Here is an 18,027-nt window from a genome sequence, read left to right as displayed (position 1 = left end):
CTCTTTTCTACTTCATTTTCAACTGCATTTCCACCTTTTATGTTTCCCGTTTAGTGTTACTTGTTGAGTGTTCTATTTTCACCCTAACAGTGTTTTTCCTTGTTTTCGTGTAATAATGTCGTGTCCACGCATACTGATTGTTTAAATAACCACTCAAAAGAATTTTTGAGGAACATTATTTTCCTGCCGTTGCTGTCATACCAGGGGGCGGCCATCGTCGAGCTACCCAATGCAGCAGCAGCTTCTATGCGGCCGCTCCTTTCCTTTCTATAAAGGCGAAATATCTATCTATCTATCTATCTATCTATCTATCTATCTATCTATCTATCTATCTATCTATCTATCTATCCATCTATCCATCTATCTATCTATCTATCTATCTATCTATCTATCTATCTATCTATCTATCTGTCTGTCTGTCTGTCTATTTTACTTATTTATTGACAAACGCGAAAGGCCCCCCCGCATACGAACGGCGCTTGACTCCGGCGCAGGCCTGAGCGACGACCACTTCCGCTTCTCGGACAGCGGGGACGGCCCGGCGCGCTACAACATACTGCACTTCAAGCAGGTCAAGCCGGGCAGGTACCGCTGGGTGCCCGTGGGCCAGTACGTGGACGGCACGCTGCACCTGCAGCTAGCCGAGCTGCAGTTCCGGCTGGGCTCGAGCGAGCTGCCGCGTTCGGTGTGCAGCGACCCGTGCCCGCGCGGCTCCGCGCAGAAGATGGTGGACAACGAGCAGTGCTGCTGGCACTGCGTGCGCTGCTCGGGCTACACGTTCGCCGCCGAGAACGGCGTGTGCGCCGACTGCGCGCCCGGCACGCTGCCGGACGCGCATCACGAGCGCTGCGTGCCGGTGCCGGAGTCGCACATGAGCCCCTCGTCGCCGCTGGCCGTGGCCACGCTGGTGCTCGCCGCCCTCGGCACCGTCTTCACGGCGGTCACGCTGTTCATCTTCCTCCGGCACATCGACACGCCCGTGGTGCGCGCCTCGGGCCGCGAGCTGTGCTTCGTGCTCCTCGCCGGCGTCTGCATGTGCCAGGCCACGGCGCTGCTGCTCGTGCAGCGGCCCAGCACGGTGATGTGCGGCGCGCAGCGCGCCGCGCTGGGCCTCTGCTTCGCCGTCGTGTACTCTTCGGTGCTGGCCAAGGCGGTGCGCATCCACCGGATCTTCCACGCGGGTCGCCGGTCGGCCCAGCGGCCCGGCTGCATATCGCCGCGCTCGCAGCTGGCGCTGTGCGGAGCCCTGGTGTCGGTGCAGGGCCTGGTGGCGACCGTGTGGCTCGCGCTGAACCCGCCGCGCGCCGTCCACCACCACCCGACGCGCGAGGACAACCTGCTCGTGTGCCTGGCGTCGGTGAACCTGATCGGGTACACGTTGTCGCTCATCTACCCCTTCATGCTGGTCATCGTGTGCACCGTCTACGCTGTCCTGACGCGCAAGATCCCGGAGGCGTTCAACGAGTCCAAGTACATCGGCTTCGCCATGTACGCCACGTGCGTCATCTGGCTGGCTTTCTTGCCCATCTACCTGACTACCTGGCGCCACGCAATCCTCAACCTCACCACCATGGCGATGGCCGTCTCTCTGAGCGGCACCGTCACCCTCACCTGCTTTTTCTTCCCCAAGCTGTACATCATCGTGCTCCACCCGGAGAAGAACGTGCGCCAGTCCATGATGGCCAAGTACGGCACGCTCAAGAACCGCGTCGAGTCGGCCACGCAGTCTGACGGTGAGCACGCTTCTGCATATCGCTGCTGTGCACGAGCCAACTTGGCAGCGTCAGTAAATGCACAGGGTCGCGTCACGTTACGGAACCGCCGTTTGCGTCGATAGTCCGGCGCGATGTTGCAACACGGGCTGAACCTGCCCCACGAAACACGATGGAAAGGGGGGGGTGAACCATCAGTGGTCGCGATGCTATCTCTGATCGCTTTAAGCGCTTAATTGTGGAAGAGCTCACTGAGTCCAGCACTTCTTGAGCGCTTGTTTAGTCGTTGTTAAGACATTGAGCCCAAAAGCAGCTCTACGTCTACGCTCTACGGCTGTGGCACTGCGTAATGAGCTGCTCTATCTACGTTACGACTGACAGGTCGTCTGCCTGGCTAAGCGTCACTATAGCGACACCATTTCTTGAATATGTTGTAAACAGGCTAAAGATGCGCGAAACGGCGTTATAATCATGAACTTTATCTTGTATCGATCAAAACGGATAAAATCATTTCCGCGCGTTTCCCCCCTTCAGATAAACGCAACCATTCTACGCTTGGTCACACTCACGGTATTTTGCCACTAGCGCCGGAACTGAAGCCTACGTTTAAATTGCTAGGCGAGAACACCGTTGCCACGAAAATTAGATCCTGCCAATAATAATAAAAATTCGTTCTTACAGAATAGATTTGCAGCGATGTGGCAAGCCGGTATACTTACAGAGGCAGAAGCTAGTCCGTACACCATAGCAGTGGTGTACGAAGGCGCTCTTTGCAGTTTGTGATGGCATTTGCGAACTAGAAGCGCAAAACGAACAACATGAAATATGTCACGTTGACATAATCATGTCGACACAAATGGTCGACACTATGCTTTTTTTAAGTCTCTCCTAGGTCTATTCGCTATTTCTCCTTGTACTACAGAATTAACTGCAGACGAGTTACAACAAATAATTGAGGACCTTAACAGACAGAGTGTAAGAGTGGGGTTGAAGATTATGCAGAAGACAAAGATAATTGTGAATAGCCGGGCAAAGGAACAAGTACGTTTACCTGTGTCAATTAATCACATGCAACCCTGATCACGAGAAGGAAATTCATAGAAGAATAAAAATGGGTTGGATCACATACGGTAGACATTGTCAGCTCCTGACTGGTGGAAGCTTACCATTATCATTGAAAAGGAAGGTGTACAATATCAGTGCATGTTACCAGTGCTGACATATGGGGCAGAGACTTGGAGTCTGACAAAGAAGCTTGAGAACCAGTTAAGGACCCCGCAAAGAGTGATGGAACGAATATTCCTAGGCATCACGTTAAGAGACAGAAAGAGAGCGGTTTGGATCAGAGAGCAAACGGGTATAGACGATATTCTAATTGACATCAAGAGAAAAAAAATGGAGCTGGGCAGGTCATGTAATGCGCCGGCTAGATAACCGTTGGACCATTAGGGTTACAGAATGGATACCAAGAGAAGGGAAACACAGTCGAGCACGGCAGAAGACTAGGTGGGGCGATGAAATTAGGAAATTCACGGGTGCTAGTTGGAATCAGTCGGCGCAGGACAGGAGTAATTGGCGATCGCAGGGAGACCTTCGTCGATTATTATTATTATTATTATTATTATTATTATTATAGAATTAACAGCGTTGCTGCATAACGTAAGGCGGGTCATCTATAGCAGATGTAAAACCACCGATAGTATTTCGACCCAGTTCGGCGCGTCCCCAACGTGCTGACCGATACCCCATAAACGAATGCGGCGGCTCCTTTCAATCTTCATCTCATTGTCATCCCGTTAACCTGCTCCATTGTTTCGCTCGTGGGAACTGAGAATTTGTGTCGTTAATGTTGCAGTGCCAAAGAAATAACTAGAAATAAACTGCAATAAGGTATGACACAGAGCTACCTGGTTTTCCACCCTGTTAAACAGCGCTAAACGAGACAAAGGAGGGCGAAAAAAGGCGGAACGAAGACAGCGCTTGTCTTTGTCCCCTATTTTGTCTCGTTTCGCGCTATTTAAGTAGGTGGAAAACCAAAGCAAAAAAACAGATGAGAAAGAATGTACGAAAGCAAGAACTGAAAGAGCGACAAGGCATGAGAAGGAGTTCTAAGGCTTTCAACAAAAAAGAAGTCGTTACAGGTATATTAATTTTACTTGCCTACTCCCGGATAAGTCAGGCAGACAGAAGCTGCGTAGAATCTGTCAGAGTCACGAAGACAGGAAAGTCGCATGTTTGCGGAATCCGCAAGCAAGTTTTAGCGCCTATCGATTTCCCTGGAACCAGATGATCACCCTACCTCCGTCAAAACTGACAGTAGCATATTCGAAGAGCGAAGCAGGAAGGTTGACAGGCATGGTGACATCAGTCTGCGCGATCATGCCACCTTAGTTCGGTCCACAGACATCTCGACCTACCATCCGAGTCGGGTCAAACGAAAAGCGCAGAAAAACGCACTTGCGGAACTCCGCACATGGACATTTTGTTAACGAATTCTTCGTTCGGCGGATGACGCCATGGACGTTGCGGTGATGACGACCTATTTGCTATTCTGAATGGCGCACTAAAAACGCGTAGAGTTGGTCAGCTGCTTGCAGTCTACCCACGCTCTTGCAAAACCAGTTCTGCGGAAGCCCGCAAGGTCGAGGCAAACCACCCGACTATGGACCAGAATAAGGATCCCAAAAAAAATTCAATTTCGGCATATTCAGCGCCCATGCGATTCGAGTTGTCGATTAATTCGATCGGCTAACCTGCTGGTTAGATCGAATCTACAGCGACCACCCCGAAAAGGCGTTGGTCGTTGGTCCCGGTTTCAATCCCCGTTTCAGGACGAATTTTTCTTCACTGCAAAGCCTTCTTTCTGAAAAACCCGTATTTAGTTTCCTTTGTAGCTAAAGTGCTACAGTAGGTTGTGTGACAATTATCTCTTTCAGCCCCGCTGGTTGAACAATGCACGGGCGGCGTTACTTCAGTTTGAAGAGCTAATCTGGCCTTTAACCGTATATATCAACCCAATCAGTGTACGTGTAAATAAACTGAAAATTAACAAAATATATGAGTCGTCCCGCTTGTCGACGCCATGTTCTCTTCCATCTCGTGCAGTTGACTACGAGATGAGCGACAAGCAGCGTTCTGCCTGTTCGTTGGTCTCGACAAGTAGCCGAGCCAGCATTGCCACGCAGACCGACGACAACAACTTCTACGATATGGACGTCCAGCTCTGACCCACCTACGACGGTGAGCTGTGCACTGCGCGCGGCTCTACTTCCGGCAAGTTTTCACGCAGCAAAAGCAATTTAGAAGGAAATCGGGGAGAATGAAGAGGGAAGGACCGCGTCTGCACCAAATTATGCACAGAGCATACTGACGACGCAGCCTCAATGGCTGCCCGTACGTGAGTGCATGCTTACGTGTATCACAGGGAGAAAAACGAAAAAAAAAAAAAAGAAAAAGGAAAAAGAAAACGTTCTAAAGCTGACTTCTCCACAGTAAGCATCATTGCCGGGAGGAGCACCCTTTAACAATTATATGATAGCCTTCGAGGCGAAAACTTATAGCTTTTACTTATCAGGAGCGTTAGCACGGGAACCGTGAGCGTTGTTACAAATAAACAAACGCATATCAGCTGAGAGAATGGCAGCACGTGCGCTTAGCACCTGCTTGAAAAAGTCCGTGAAGCGAGCATTTTAACACATTGGCGGACGGAATTTTTTGAACGCCTTTTGACCGACACCTAAAGTGTCCGTCGCGTTTGGCATGGAGAGACGATTAAAACGTTGCTCATACGCTGCTTCCAGCGCATACCGGTTAAAGCAGTGGCGTAGCCAGGGGTTGACACACCATGCACGTGCCGCCGACCCCTTCCCGAGGTTTTCCTGTTAGCATGTGGTCTCCTTCCCAGCCCCTATCCGCCCTTCCTCCTCGGTCAAGTTAGTGCCACCTCCCCCTCCCCCTAATCCCCTGAAAACATTTCTCAGGGGATCTGCACGCGTGTTATCGCCTCTAAAGCAAATTTCCCAGCGCGCTGGTCTACAGCGAAACACTTAGAGTGGTTACTTTTACAATGCACAACTTTCGACAGTTGTCGCTCTGTACAGCTGAGCAAACTCAAGCAGTTTGATCTTTCCCTAAGTGTGATCACTTATTACCAAAAGGATGTGCTTGAACTTCCTTACAACGAAAAAAAAATCATTTTTTTTTAGATTATGGGACGAGACTCTCGTCTGTAATAATCATACTCTGTGTGTGATGTGTTGTGGCGTGCTTTCCTCTTCTCATTCCTCCTTTCCTACATCTTTACAAAGCGGGTGGACGGATCTCGCGTCTCGCCATGTTGTTTGGATCGTCACAAATCCCGAAACCTGCCGAGAGACCAAACGTTTCTTTCAGGCTGCGCACTTGTGCGCGCGCGCCACAACTCTACTCTCTCTCTCTCTCTCTACTGCCCCCCCCCCCCCCACCTCGCCCTTACAGCTTTCTTTTTTCTTTTCAAAAGCATTCCTAACCATAATCAGTATATGTTTGGCGTATAGAATATTATACGTCATTTGTAAAATTTTGTGTGACTACCTAGAAAACTGCTCAAAGCGCTGTATAATGATATGTCCCCATATGAACGTCCACATCTTAAAAAAAGGAAAAAAAAGAAAGGAAGGACACCTTTCTTGTCGTAGTATGCTTCTTTCCAAATTTGCAAGTGTGAGATTGAAGTAGAAGAGAGAATGCAATTAACAAGAGAAACGTAGATACAAAGTCACTTCTCTAATTAATGCGAAAACTTTTGTTTATACACATGTGTGCAGAGTGGCCGTTTCTTTTTTAATTTTTTTCATGACCCGGTTGTCCATGGCAACTTTTGCTTTTTCACCGTCTAGAAACAAACACCCTTGCGAAAGAAGGACACAAGACTGCATATGTTACAGCACTGCAGTGTCACCCAAATGCGAAATAAAAATCCACGCAGTATCCCCTCTGGGAGTTATCTAAATGATGCGCAAGCACTTACTTGTAATAGCCTGCTGTTCGGTCATCGTATGCTGTTGTGTTTGGTGTATTTGCGAGAAACACCGCGAAGTAATCGTGAAACGGAGAAGCGTGGTTGCAACACCGAAATGTTGACTAAGACCAGCGTGAGGCGACGCAGAGGCGAGTATTAACAATGTGCACTCATGTTATACATAACTCCCAGAAGATGTGTACGTGGGATGAAATGACAAGACAGATTTTATAAATGAAGCGAATACGTGACGTAATTGAACAGTGTCACGTTCGGTAGACCTCGTACGTAGACGGGGTCGATGACGCTGCCTGCTCTGGAGGCGAACCATATTTAACCGCGATCAACCGTAGTCTGGCGGCGGCTGCGTATGACGCCGCCGCGCGGGCCTTGAAAGCAATCTGCGACGGAGACAGAGTGCGCCGAGTGCCGATAGCTTCGTGTGCGCTGTGTTCTCGCCGCTTAGTTCGCATCGAAGCCCGAGAGGCAGCACGAAGGTCAATTCGCTCTCCGCTGCGGGCCTACCTTGAAAGCGATCGTCTTACGTGTCGGACGGACGGGTTTCCTCGTTGGGTAGACACAGAAATGCTTAGGCATTCTGAAAAAAAAAAAAAGCATCGTTCTCATATGCATCACGATCCAAGCAAGTCATACATCAAAAGACAGTTTTCACACCTTTCATAAGTCCTTAGGGCAGGGCCTGTCCTCTAGTGCTTGTGCCCGTGCACCGTCAGTGTATTGGCACATCATGCATACGATGTCAGCTTTCCTTTGCATGGATGGATGGATGTTATGAGCGTCCTCTTGGGACGGGGCGGTGGGTAGCGCCACCAGGCTCTTGCTATTACATGGACTAATGTGCTACCTAGGTTAAAAAAGAAAAAAAGAAAGAAAAAAAAAACCCCTATGAACTACAACCAAATTTTCTGATCCCTTATTGCGAACTTTGCTTTTGTACGTCTCCGTTTTTTGTCGTTTCCCTACTTTTCTTTCACCAATCTTCCAATCGCCTCTATTGCGGACATGTTTACTTTTTCCTGCTCTCGCTGAACTTAAGTGCTTCAAGGAGCCCAGTGGTGCCGAAATCGACCGCTGGGCCGATATTTTCACATTCTAATAAAACATGCTCCATCGATTCCCTAGCTTTACCACAGCAAGCACATGCTTCTTCTTCCTTCTTATATCTCGCTTTATAGGTGAGTGTTCTAAGGCATCCCGATCTCGCTTCGAAAAGTAATGAGCTTCCCTTTCAGTCATCATAAATTGTTTCTTTCCTGATTTCGTTTTTTCATCTTAAGTAGTTACTCGTGGCAGGTTTCTTTTCCATTGCCGCCACCCATGAGATTATTTCAGCCTCTCTGACTTTCCGCTTGACCTTTTTTGTTGCTGTGTTTCCCACCCTACAGGCCGCATACTTGTTGGTAAGCTTCCTAGTTCTTTTCCTCCACTGTGAATCAATGTTTTTCCTGTACAGATACCTCGATCCACTCTCCCAGCCCATTTACTTTTTTCCATATTCCTCAGTCGTTCTTCATAATCAACTTTACTGCGAGCTTTCCTCACTTCACAACTAGCCCGGCCCATATCACCCTGCACAGCTTCATTTGTAGTCTTCCCGTGAGCGCCCAATGCGAGGCGTCCCAATGACCTTTGGTTTCCATCGAGTCCTGATTGTAGCCCTGATTTAAAGCAAACAACCGCATTTCCAAAAATAAGTCCTGGAACCATTACACCTTTCCACATACCCCGGAAACTTGTAGAAACTTGGTCGCAGCGCCCCCACGAAGAGAGCGGCTTGCCAGACAAAGCTGTCAGTCACTCACGTGCCCTCGCCCCACGTGTCGGCAAAACCAAAACAGGGAAATTCCTCCAGCAGGCCGTCAACGCCCGCACGTTGAACGGCCGCCCCTTTTTGTTTGCACGGTGTTCACGTCGTGAGAACAACACCGGCTGTCCGCGCGGGGTCACGCGATGTCCGTGGGAACCGATGGCCAGCGCCGGCGCGCACGCCACGCTGGAAGACGATATCGCGTGTCGCGCGAGCCCGGGGTGATGTTTGCACGGCCGGCCGGCGTGTTCTGGCGTGGCTTTCGCGTCGAGCGTTTGCCACGAGAATTGCGTAGGGCGTAGCACTGAAAGTTGCCTGCTTGCTCGGGACTCGTCATGCAGCGAATCATTTTGAAAGCGAAACTTGATCGTTTAGTTGAGCTACGTTTGCGGAATACACGTCGGCTATTGCAAGTAAGCCAGTTTTATCGTCAGCGGAAGCTTGAGTACCCCGGAATAAGGACGGGAAAAGTGAATTAAGGAAGACAGGCGACGCCTACTCAAAATTTCCGTAGTAGTTTCCCGCGACCGTAGTTGTTTTCGCAGTGCCTGCCACGGAGGGGAAGGGGAGGTTAACCAGAATAACGTCCGGTTGGCTACCCTACACCGGGAGAACGGGAAAGGGGAAAACAAAGATGACAGGGAAAGAGAGGAGGGAAGGAAAGAAGAAAATTAGCGGTGAGTTCGCTGACACGTGTGGTCTTATAGAAATTCTATAGTCACAGATGCGCGCACAAGCTCGTCGTCCTCAAGGAGCACAAATGCGCCTTCACCGCTTTATGGGCTGACGAGCGATGGGGGCGATGTTCCAGCAGCACCTGCACAGAAAGCGGCCGATTGTCCAATTTTTGGAGAGCGTTGGCAAGTTCTTGTCTTTCTGGGGCATATCGTGAACAGTGGCGCATCAGGTGGTCGATATTTTCTTCGGTGCCGCAGACCTCGCATGCTGCACTGTCGGTCACTGTAATTAATGTAGAGTAGGCCTTTGTAAAGGCAGCTCCTGACCAAAGGCGACAGAGAAGCGTAGCGTCGAAACGTCGAGGAAGTCCGAGTGGAGGTCGCAGTTGCAGCGAGGGGTTTCATCGATGCAGTCGTGAAAGTCGTACGTTTGGCGAGTTCCACTCGGTCAGTGAGAGAGTGCGTGCCAGCTGTCGAAGCTGCCTTGCGGCGTCTGTCCTCGAAAGCGGAATTGGAACGCTGTGCTCTTCTTGATGTGCTGTGCGAGCAGCGTTATCGGCGGAATCATTGCCACTAATCCCACAATGGCCAGGTATCTATTGATAACAGCCTCGTGACCTTTTTGTTGGACGTGATGGTGAAGTTTCACGAGTTCGTATGTCAATTGGTCATGACATCCGCGTCGGAGAGCTGAGTGCGTGCACTGTAATGCCAGTTTTGAATTACAGAACACAACCCATTTTCTAGGACTTTCAGAATCAATAAATTCCAGTGCACGACGCAGAGCCGTTAGTTCTGCAGCCGTTGAGGTCATGACATGCGATGTCTTGAACCGCAGTGCTATTCCTCGCGTTGGTATAACCACCGCGCCACCAGAACTGGACGACGTAGTCGATCCATCGGTATAGATGTGCACGTGGTTGCTGTACTTTTCATGCAAAAGAAGTAAGCTCAGCTGTTTTAGAGTAGGGGCCGGTAGATCTGTCTTCTTCTCTAGTCCTGGAATCATTATATGGTTTGGTTAGATTGCTGATGTACAATCAGCGCCCAGCGTATTCACCCCGTAGCGGCGTGCACCGCTTGTGTTGTCATTCCGGACGTGGAGGAGACATTGTCAACGTCGACCGTCTCAATACCTACTATGGCCCACTCATAGTGACAAGCTAGGCCGCCGCGTGGCTCCCTTTTCGTTCCCGGGGGTAATTGAGAAGGATTGGAACGATAGAGTGGGTCGTCCTCTTCAGCGCTTTCTCTCGTGAATGCCGCTCGCGCTCGGAGTCCGTGCTCTGCCCTAGTCCGATCAAATAAACGCCTTAACGCTACCTAGGCTATCTCTAGACAGAGATTAAATAGTTTCAGCATTGAATAAACCAACGATTTCATGCCGTAAGGCACGCCAGTCGTTGGGCGCGGCTGATTGTAATGCTTTATCCAGACCTCCCCCTCGCCTGCAGGTTAAATGTACGAAGCTTATTGTGTTTTCGAATACGGAAACAGCGGTCCCAAAAACCTGGGCATGATGCAAGTTGCGCAAGCTGACATTTGTTAGGGCGCTAACTGCCCAGCGTCAGGCGTTCTCCGCAACGCGAGTGTGTATATGGCCAACCCCGCGCGTCGTCCTCTAAGAAGGCACAAAAGACAATCCTCGCTGTCTAAGCAGGAGATGCGCAGTAAAGAAATGCATTACTGATGCGCTCGATCTATTCAGAAAGAAAATTTAGCTTCATCTGTAGTTTTGTTCGACTTTCCAGCGTGCAGCCAAAATTGCCCGCTTTCAAAAGTATTTGGGGGGGGGAGACAAATGACACACTCCACCCCCCCCCACTTTTGGCTAAGGAAACGATGGAGCATGTTTTATTAAAATGTGAAAATATCTGTCCAGTGGTCAGTTTAGGCACCACTGGCCTGCTTGAAGCCTTTGGGTTCAGCGAAAGCTGGGGGAAAGTAAACATGTCCGATATAGGGGGGGGGGGGACATTAGTAAGAGGCGATTGGAAAATTGTTGGAAGTAGGCGAACGACAAACAACGGAGGTGTAAAAAAAAAAAAAAAAAGAAAGTTCACAATAGGGGTTCAGAAAGTTCGGTGATGGGAATTCTTCGTGCGAGTTTATTTTTTCATTTTGTTTTTCTTATATAGGTAGGACTTTAGGCAATGTAATAACAAGAGCTTGGTTGCGTAACCCCCCGCCCCACTCCAAAGGGAACGCTCACCCATCCACGCATCCCTCCAAGTGTGAGTCATTCGGCGAGAACGCACGAGCAGCAGCAACAGGTAGAAGCCACGCTCAGCAAGGGAAGCGCAAGGGAGGGGGGGGGTCGCAAAGGAAGCTTCTCTTTAAAAGCCCTTTAAAATAGAGAGTTTAGCCTGTCCGGCATTCCGGTAACCGAAAGGAGACTGGACGTTCTACAGGGTGTCTACCTAGTTGACATTTTCAAATTCTCTTAGTTTTCCAGGTTTTCCCTGAGCACCTTTGCAATATTCCCTGAATGAGCCAGAACTTTGTTTCATGTTAAGACAGGCTGACACCATGCGGCCCGATCCTGTCACTCTCTAGTAAGCCTGTTGAAACAAAAGAATGTCGTAATCCAGTTTGAATCGTAAGGAGTAATATCTATTTTATTTAAAAAGAAAACACAAAAAGGTTAGTAAAATGCACAGCCAAAAATTGGTAAAACCCATTCCAAATTGAGTCGAACATATTCAAATACGAATGAAAAGGAGACGCACACATAAGTAACTATTTTTGAATATGAGCTATTTCTTTCAACTGATAGCAAGCTCATCGGTATGAGGCCTGAACTTTGTCACAACTAAGATTCTCTCTCAGCAGCTGAGAAGCCAACCTCAACTGTCCTGACAAACTCTCAGCCCGCACACATTTCAGTGCTGGGTTTCACCGCTTTAAGGAGTTTATTTTGGTTTGGGTGAGGGAGACATGCATCTCAGCGTCAGCCAACACTTTGTTTTTTGAGCTCAAGCTCCTTCAAAGAGGCGGTGGCAGGCTTCCTTTCCCGTTAATTCCTCACCGCGTTGGTGCTTTCTGCTCTCATCCTCCTCCTGCCGCGCTTTCACCCCATGGATCATTTGAAGCATCCTCTTGGTCAGTTGTGCAGCCAACGTTCGATTTTTCGGACTCCCTAGGAGCCGCAAATACATACGAAAAAAATGAATGCATGTCTTTTAACTGCCCTTTAGGGCTAAAATTGTCACAGGCACATTCGAAAAAGCTCTTAAGGCCTGCCAGTACACTTATTAGGCATATCGGTGCTCGTACTGTGACAGGAGACTGGGATGCACACGTGTATAATTAAGGAATACATACTGTGTCCCGTGACAATTGCCCTTTCCCACGCTTATGCTTCACCGCCTAACACTGCTGCACTGAGGCGAAGCTAACTTTCGGAGACTGGCGTTACGCAACGCGCTGTGCTCTGCAAGTTTCGAAGACAATCGCGAGGATTACAAAGGCGGAGTCGGTGCCATTGCTGACAGCGGCGAATTCTTTTAATAAAAACACGTCACCGCACGACAAGAACCTTAATAGCGAACGTAGAAGTAGCTAGGCTTAACGTTGCCACGGTGGTGGCTACTGCTGCCAGCGGATCTGCGTGCGAGAGTGCCGGTGAGAGTGCCAGTTCGAGGCGGCGAGATAATCAAAATGGCGGCGGTAGTGGCTTCAAACCTGCGGTCAGGGCAAATATACATTGCCCTAACTGCAGTACGTGGTGGCGCCGCAAATCCGTGCGAATTATCAGGCATGTCCGAAAAATCGGTCGTTAACTACTCTGGCAATACATCCCGCCGATGACACGGTGTCAGTGACGATTCGTCGCGATTCCTGTTACTAAAGCCAGAATTAACACGACTTTAGTTCTCTTTCAATAAAGTTACAGCTAATTTTCCCTGATAGAAGCACAAATTCCCCGAGTTTTCCCTGAGTATGTCCAGACTATTCAAATTCTATGAGAATTCCCGGTTTTCCCGGTTGGTAGACACCCTGTTGTAGCTGATAAACGGATGCCATGGAGAAAAGAAACAAAATAGGAGAGACCTCGGAGATGTGTTCTGCCCGAATCTTCTTCAATCACGAATAGCTTATTGTCAATGTCGACGAAGCTTTAGTCAACCTATAGGGAACTAGAGCAGCCATGAAACTCATCATCCGACATCACCTAATGATAATCAAAATTCTGTGCACATGCAGCCTCCTGGTTCAAAGAGATGGCACTTCGCAGACTAAGCAATTGAATCAAAGTGCAATGTGAATGTGAATTCTAAGGAGCGTCGCTCTTAGCACTTAAGGCTGGTGGCGACAATGAGTAAAGGATGACAAAGTGGACCTGTCAAATAGAGAAAAACGAGATAAGCAGAATGGCTAGCTGTTTGAGCACTGCAAAGAAGGCAGTGCAAGCTGTAGACACAAAATCTCTTGATTACATATGTTGGCGAAGCCAGGCCTGCACCTACATTTAGTACTTGTTGCTGGACAAACTGACAGTAGTGATCTCAATAACTACATATTAGTGCACTAAAAGAGATGCAAAAAGGGGCATCTATGCACAAACTTCAACTGGATTATTTTCAAGCAAAATAAAAGCATATACTATAAAAAAATGTGTGCAAGTGCTCAGCATTCAAGCACCATCACAGCAACATTTCAAACAGAAATTTGTTGCTGAAAATATAGATCTATCACTAACACAATTGATATAAGCCATTTGAAGTTCATGTCTGCCCCGTTTGATGCGCTAAGGGTCTCGCGTTCTCATTTGTTTTTGTGTCATGCTGGATGTCTTTATGATTGTAACCGTGCAATATTTTCCTCCTCATATCCCTGTCCAACACTGCCTACAGTTCTGGCCATAGCCGTCCAGCAGTAGCAGCAGTTGGCGGCCGGCCACCAAAAGTGGGACACGTGCCAACCACAGTGCGCGCGGTGCAAACCCAGCACGCGCGGAATGCCTCGGCGCAGATGTCGCTGTTGCCGCCGTCAGGGAAAGCCGGGACCAGCGGACGGCACGCCGCGACAGCACACACCACACAAACAGACACATACAGGAAGCAGAACGCAAAGCCCAGTGCGGATCGCAATAACCCTGCTCCTGCTGGGACCACAAAAGAAAAGAGGGGCACCCTTCAGCCACCTACACATTGACAACATGCCGGTGACGATGCTCTGTGATCACACTGCCGCGCAGATATGTAGCACGTCTCTATTTCTACACGATCAATCTCCTTCGCTCTCTCTCTCTGTCTTCTACATGCATAATATAAATATTCATATACCGCAAATTATATATATATATATATATATATATACATATATATGTATATTATACATATACATTGACACAGGAATATACAAGTGGCACTCATCATATCGTCTCCTCAGTTGTTGGTGCATTTATACATGCGAAATAAAAGCCTACTGTTTATGTTTTCAGAAAGAGAGGCTTTGCACTCGGCATGCCAGACAGGTTATGCCAACACGTGTGACCTCCACTTGGCCTATGCATGTGTTGTCCCAGCCACTTTGCCATTACACTGCAGAACCACCATACACACCTGCTACCTGTGCTCCTCCTCTTTATCAGTTACAAAAAGGCAATTCAACCTTTAGCTGCCGTCATTCAAAGACAATGTCTTCCTGATCAAGCTTGGGGTGCAAAAGAGGCGGAGTCACTGTGCATTGCACTTTGCTTCGTCACCCCTCGCAGGAGTGTCGGACTACTTCAATTTTTTTTTACTGCACAATCTTCTGGATCGACTTATATTTTTAGACTGCATTATCTGCAAGATAGGCCCACAAAAGAGGTCAGAAACCCACATACCCAATATGGAAAAGCGGGGGTACTCGATAAGACATTGTCTTTAAAAATTGTAACACAATAACTAATCCCACTCTGCACTACCAAATATTCCGTCTGATCATGAAAATCACTGATGTGGTTGGTCTTGGAACAACCCAGTCAGAAACGGCAAACTTTTTGTCCTCAGAAAAGAAATTTGTTCTCAAAAAAAGAAAAGCTACCATGCACTCCGTAATCTCTAAAGGCAGATATCTCAACAAATACTGTAGTTAAACAATCCTAATGTGCCCCGAAATCTAATGCATGCCCAACTTTCAAGGGTTAATGTAAAACAATAAAAATAAAAGTGCATCTGAACGTAACATGCATCATATATATAAAAGAAAAACATAGCATGCCCCCAATGTTTTCAATCAGAAAGAAACAAGACATCTGGGCTTTACCTCCACAGAAGGGGAACTTTTTTTAGAAAGAGCTTTCATAATGCAGGCACATTGTCACTGTTGCCATTTGTGCTTCATTGGCCACAGACACCAAGCACACCAGAGTGGTACTCTTGAGTGATAACGTACAGATATTACTTTCCCATTATTTTACACAACTTTGCATCAGACTTTTAAAACAATACAGTGGAGAGCATTCCTGGCACTGTGTGCAGATAGTGAGTCAGGCACAGAGCCAGAAGCGCAGGCGATCATACGCCAGTACATCACGCACTAAGTTGCACGAAATCTTATGAAAGTGATAGTACCTCCGAAAGTGACTAATCGGGAATACCACTAGAGATCGTAGTCGAGCTCAAAATGAAACCACAGCAACCTTCCTAGAAATATATTCTAGGCATTATAACGAAAATGTGTTCGCCGCCATCTTATGATGGCAATGACGCTAAGTTAACAGCTGTGGCTGTGTCCCAATACTTGCCGCAGATTGGAAACTAGGTGGTTGAGTGGACAGTGGCCATCTTAAGTCTTGTTCTAATTCTGACGAAGATCAAAAAGACAGTTTCACAAAGATAGCATCGAAGTCTATAATTACGCAGGCTACTTTCCTGTCCAAACAAGCTGGCGGCAAAGCAGGACTCTTGGAAATACTACGGGAAGGTTGTCTGCACATGTCTGCACACAAGAAAATGTAGTCCCACTTTCTTATGTCCTTAATGTAAGTCACATCGTGTTTTTCATAGGATTGCACACACAAGGAGTTAAAATACAGAAATAATGTGTGCTTTTCTTAATTTTTTCTTGTCACTTCGAGGTGGCATCACATTGCAGAGGCGTGTTCCATGCTTCTTCCAGACGGTTCGAGACATTTTCCATTACTTGAGCTTGAAGCTGTCTCCGGCTGTCTCCTTAGCTGTCTACATATACTGTCTCCGGCGCAAGCCAGAATTGGAACACAGCCTCTGACAGAAGGGTGTTGCCAATTCCGTGAACGCAGTTTTGATTTCATATCTGATTGTAACACACAAGCGATTTTCGGAACCACTTTCTCTGAAAAAAGGTGCATGTTAAATTCGTGTAAGTATGGCAACACTTAAATAAGACTGCAACAGCCATGCCTCACACAAAAAGCATAATTTTGCATATATAACTGCATCAACATTTAGAGAAATGCAAGTAAAAACAGGGAGCATGCATTACATGCAAAGTTATTGGTTTTGAATGCAACCCTGTGGAAATGAAAAGCACACTGCTGTGAAGCCACATCTCAAGACAAAATTTACACATGAATGTGTGCATCACTGCCGTGAAGCTGCAGTGGAAGCAGTAAAGGCAAAATGAACAAAGTTCTTCATGAAGCTTCACTTTGAGCTGAATGGTGCCAGGTTGTTAAAGTAAATGTCAATGCCACAAAAGCTACCTTGTGTGGGTTTATGAATTGCTTTTCATTTTTCCAGGGTTATAATAGAAGTACAGGTTATACGCAGACGTACGCATACATGCAAGAATACAGCACTTGTTGCTAAAAGAATACGGTAAAATCTCCTTAATATGCACTTGTGTAAAATGCACAAATGCTTCAAACATAGGTAAAATTAATTCCAAACTCTGACTCCATAGGGTGTAATATATTGAGTGACTGTTTAAGCCATAGTGGCTCATCGTATGCATATCGGCTAGTGTGTATCGTGATCACATTTTCCCCTGTAGAAGCTAACTGTGCTGCCGCGACTCCCTGTGCGGCTGATGCCATGCTGTGCTGCGACACTTTTTTTGGCCACTTTTCTTGAAAGTGTGCAGGTTAGTCTTTCGCTGGTTGCAGCTTTGGTGTGAATGCAATGACACCTTTATGGATAAGCATCAAAAATGCACTGAAGGTGTGGTGGCAGCTTCAGCAAAGAACATGACTACCAAAGGGCAGGTCTGTATAACCTACAGCCGCTAACCCTATTATGATAAGCATATTCACCTGTCTGCTTGGCAGTGCGCGTTGCATTGTGTGAAGTTGTATTGGAAGCATGCTGTGTGCTTCCGACAGCCCAAATGTGCTGAAGAACTTTGTAGCCCACAGAACGCAATCGCTACGTTTGCTCACCAAGTTATGTACCACAATCTGTGCACCAACAGAAGCTCGCACACATTAATGCGAGTGTCTTTCTCTACATGCATAGAGACAAAAGCTCGCACGAATGCACACAACATGAGCCTCGGCAAAAGGACAGCATGCACTTAGTAGGCAATGCACTGCACACAAATTGCATGGGATTATCTGCACCATGCATCAGCTGGTACCATATTGAAAAGTAGCGCCAAGTTATGGGGTTTTACGTGCCAAAACCACGATCTAATTATGAGGAGGCCGTAGTGGGAGACTCCGGAAATTTGGACCACCTGGGGTTCTTTAACATGCACCTAAATTTATGTACACATATTAGTGTCATTGGTTCTCAATCATTGCACAGGCAAGTAATACATACACACATCATACCTTGTCTGCTCTCCCATTGAGCTCCCCTACTAGTTCCTAAACTGCTGTTCTGTATTGCCTGTGTTCTG

The 18,027-nt window shown here is 47.7% G+C and overlaps 1 protein-coding gene across 1 annotated transcript in view; it reads left to right on the top strand.

The window, feature by feature from the left end:
- Positions 1 to 14,665, top strand: part of LOC126520885 (metabotropic glutamate receptor 2-like) — a 53,969-nt gene extending 39,304 nt beyond the window's left edge. The window contains exons 7-9 of the mRNA XM_050169687.2: positions 495 to 1,733; positions 4,818 to 4,952; positions 14,073 to 14,665. Of these exons, the coding sequence (XP_050025644.1) occupies positions 495 to 1,733; positions 4,818 to 4,939 (1,361 nt within the window). The 3' untranslated portion in view covers positions 4,940 to 4,952; positions 14,073 to 14,665. The remainder of the gene's footprint in view (positions 1 to 494; positions 1,734 to 4,817; positions 4,953 to 14,072) is intronic.
- The last annotated feature ends 3,362 nt before the right edge of the window (positions 14,666 to 18,027 follow it).

The sequence above is a fragment of the Dermacentor andersoni genome, chromosome 3 (genome assembly GCF_023375885.2).
Source record: "Dermacentor andersoni chromosome 3, qqDerAnde1_hic_scaffold, whole genome shotgun sequence".
In the NCBI taxonomy this organism is placed as follows: Eukaryota; Metazoa; Arthropoda; class Arachnida; order Ixodida; family Ixodidae; genus Dermacentor; species Dermacentor andersoni.
The sequence above is the reverse complement of the archived record's forward strand: the minus strand, read 5'-3'. Positions and strand labels throughout refer to the sequence as shown.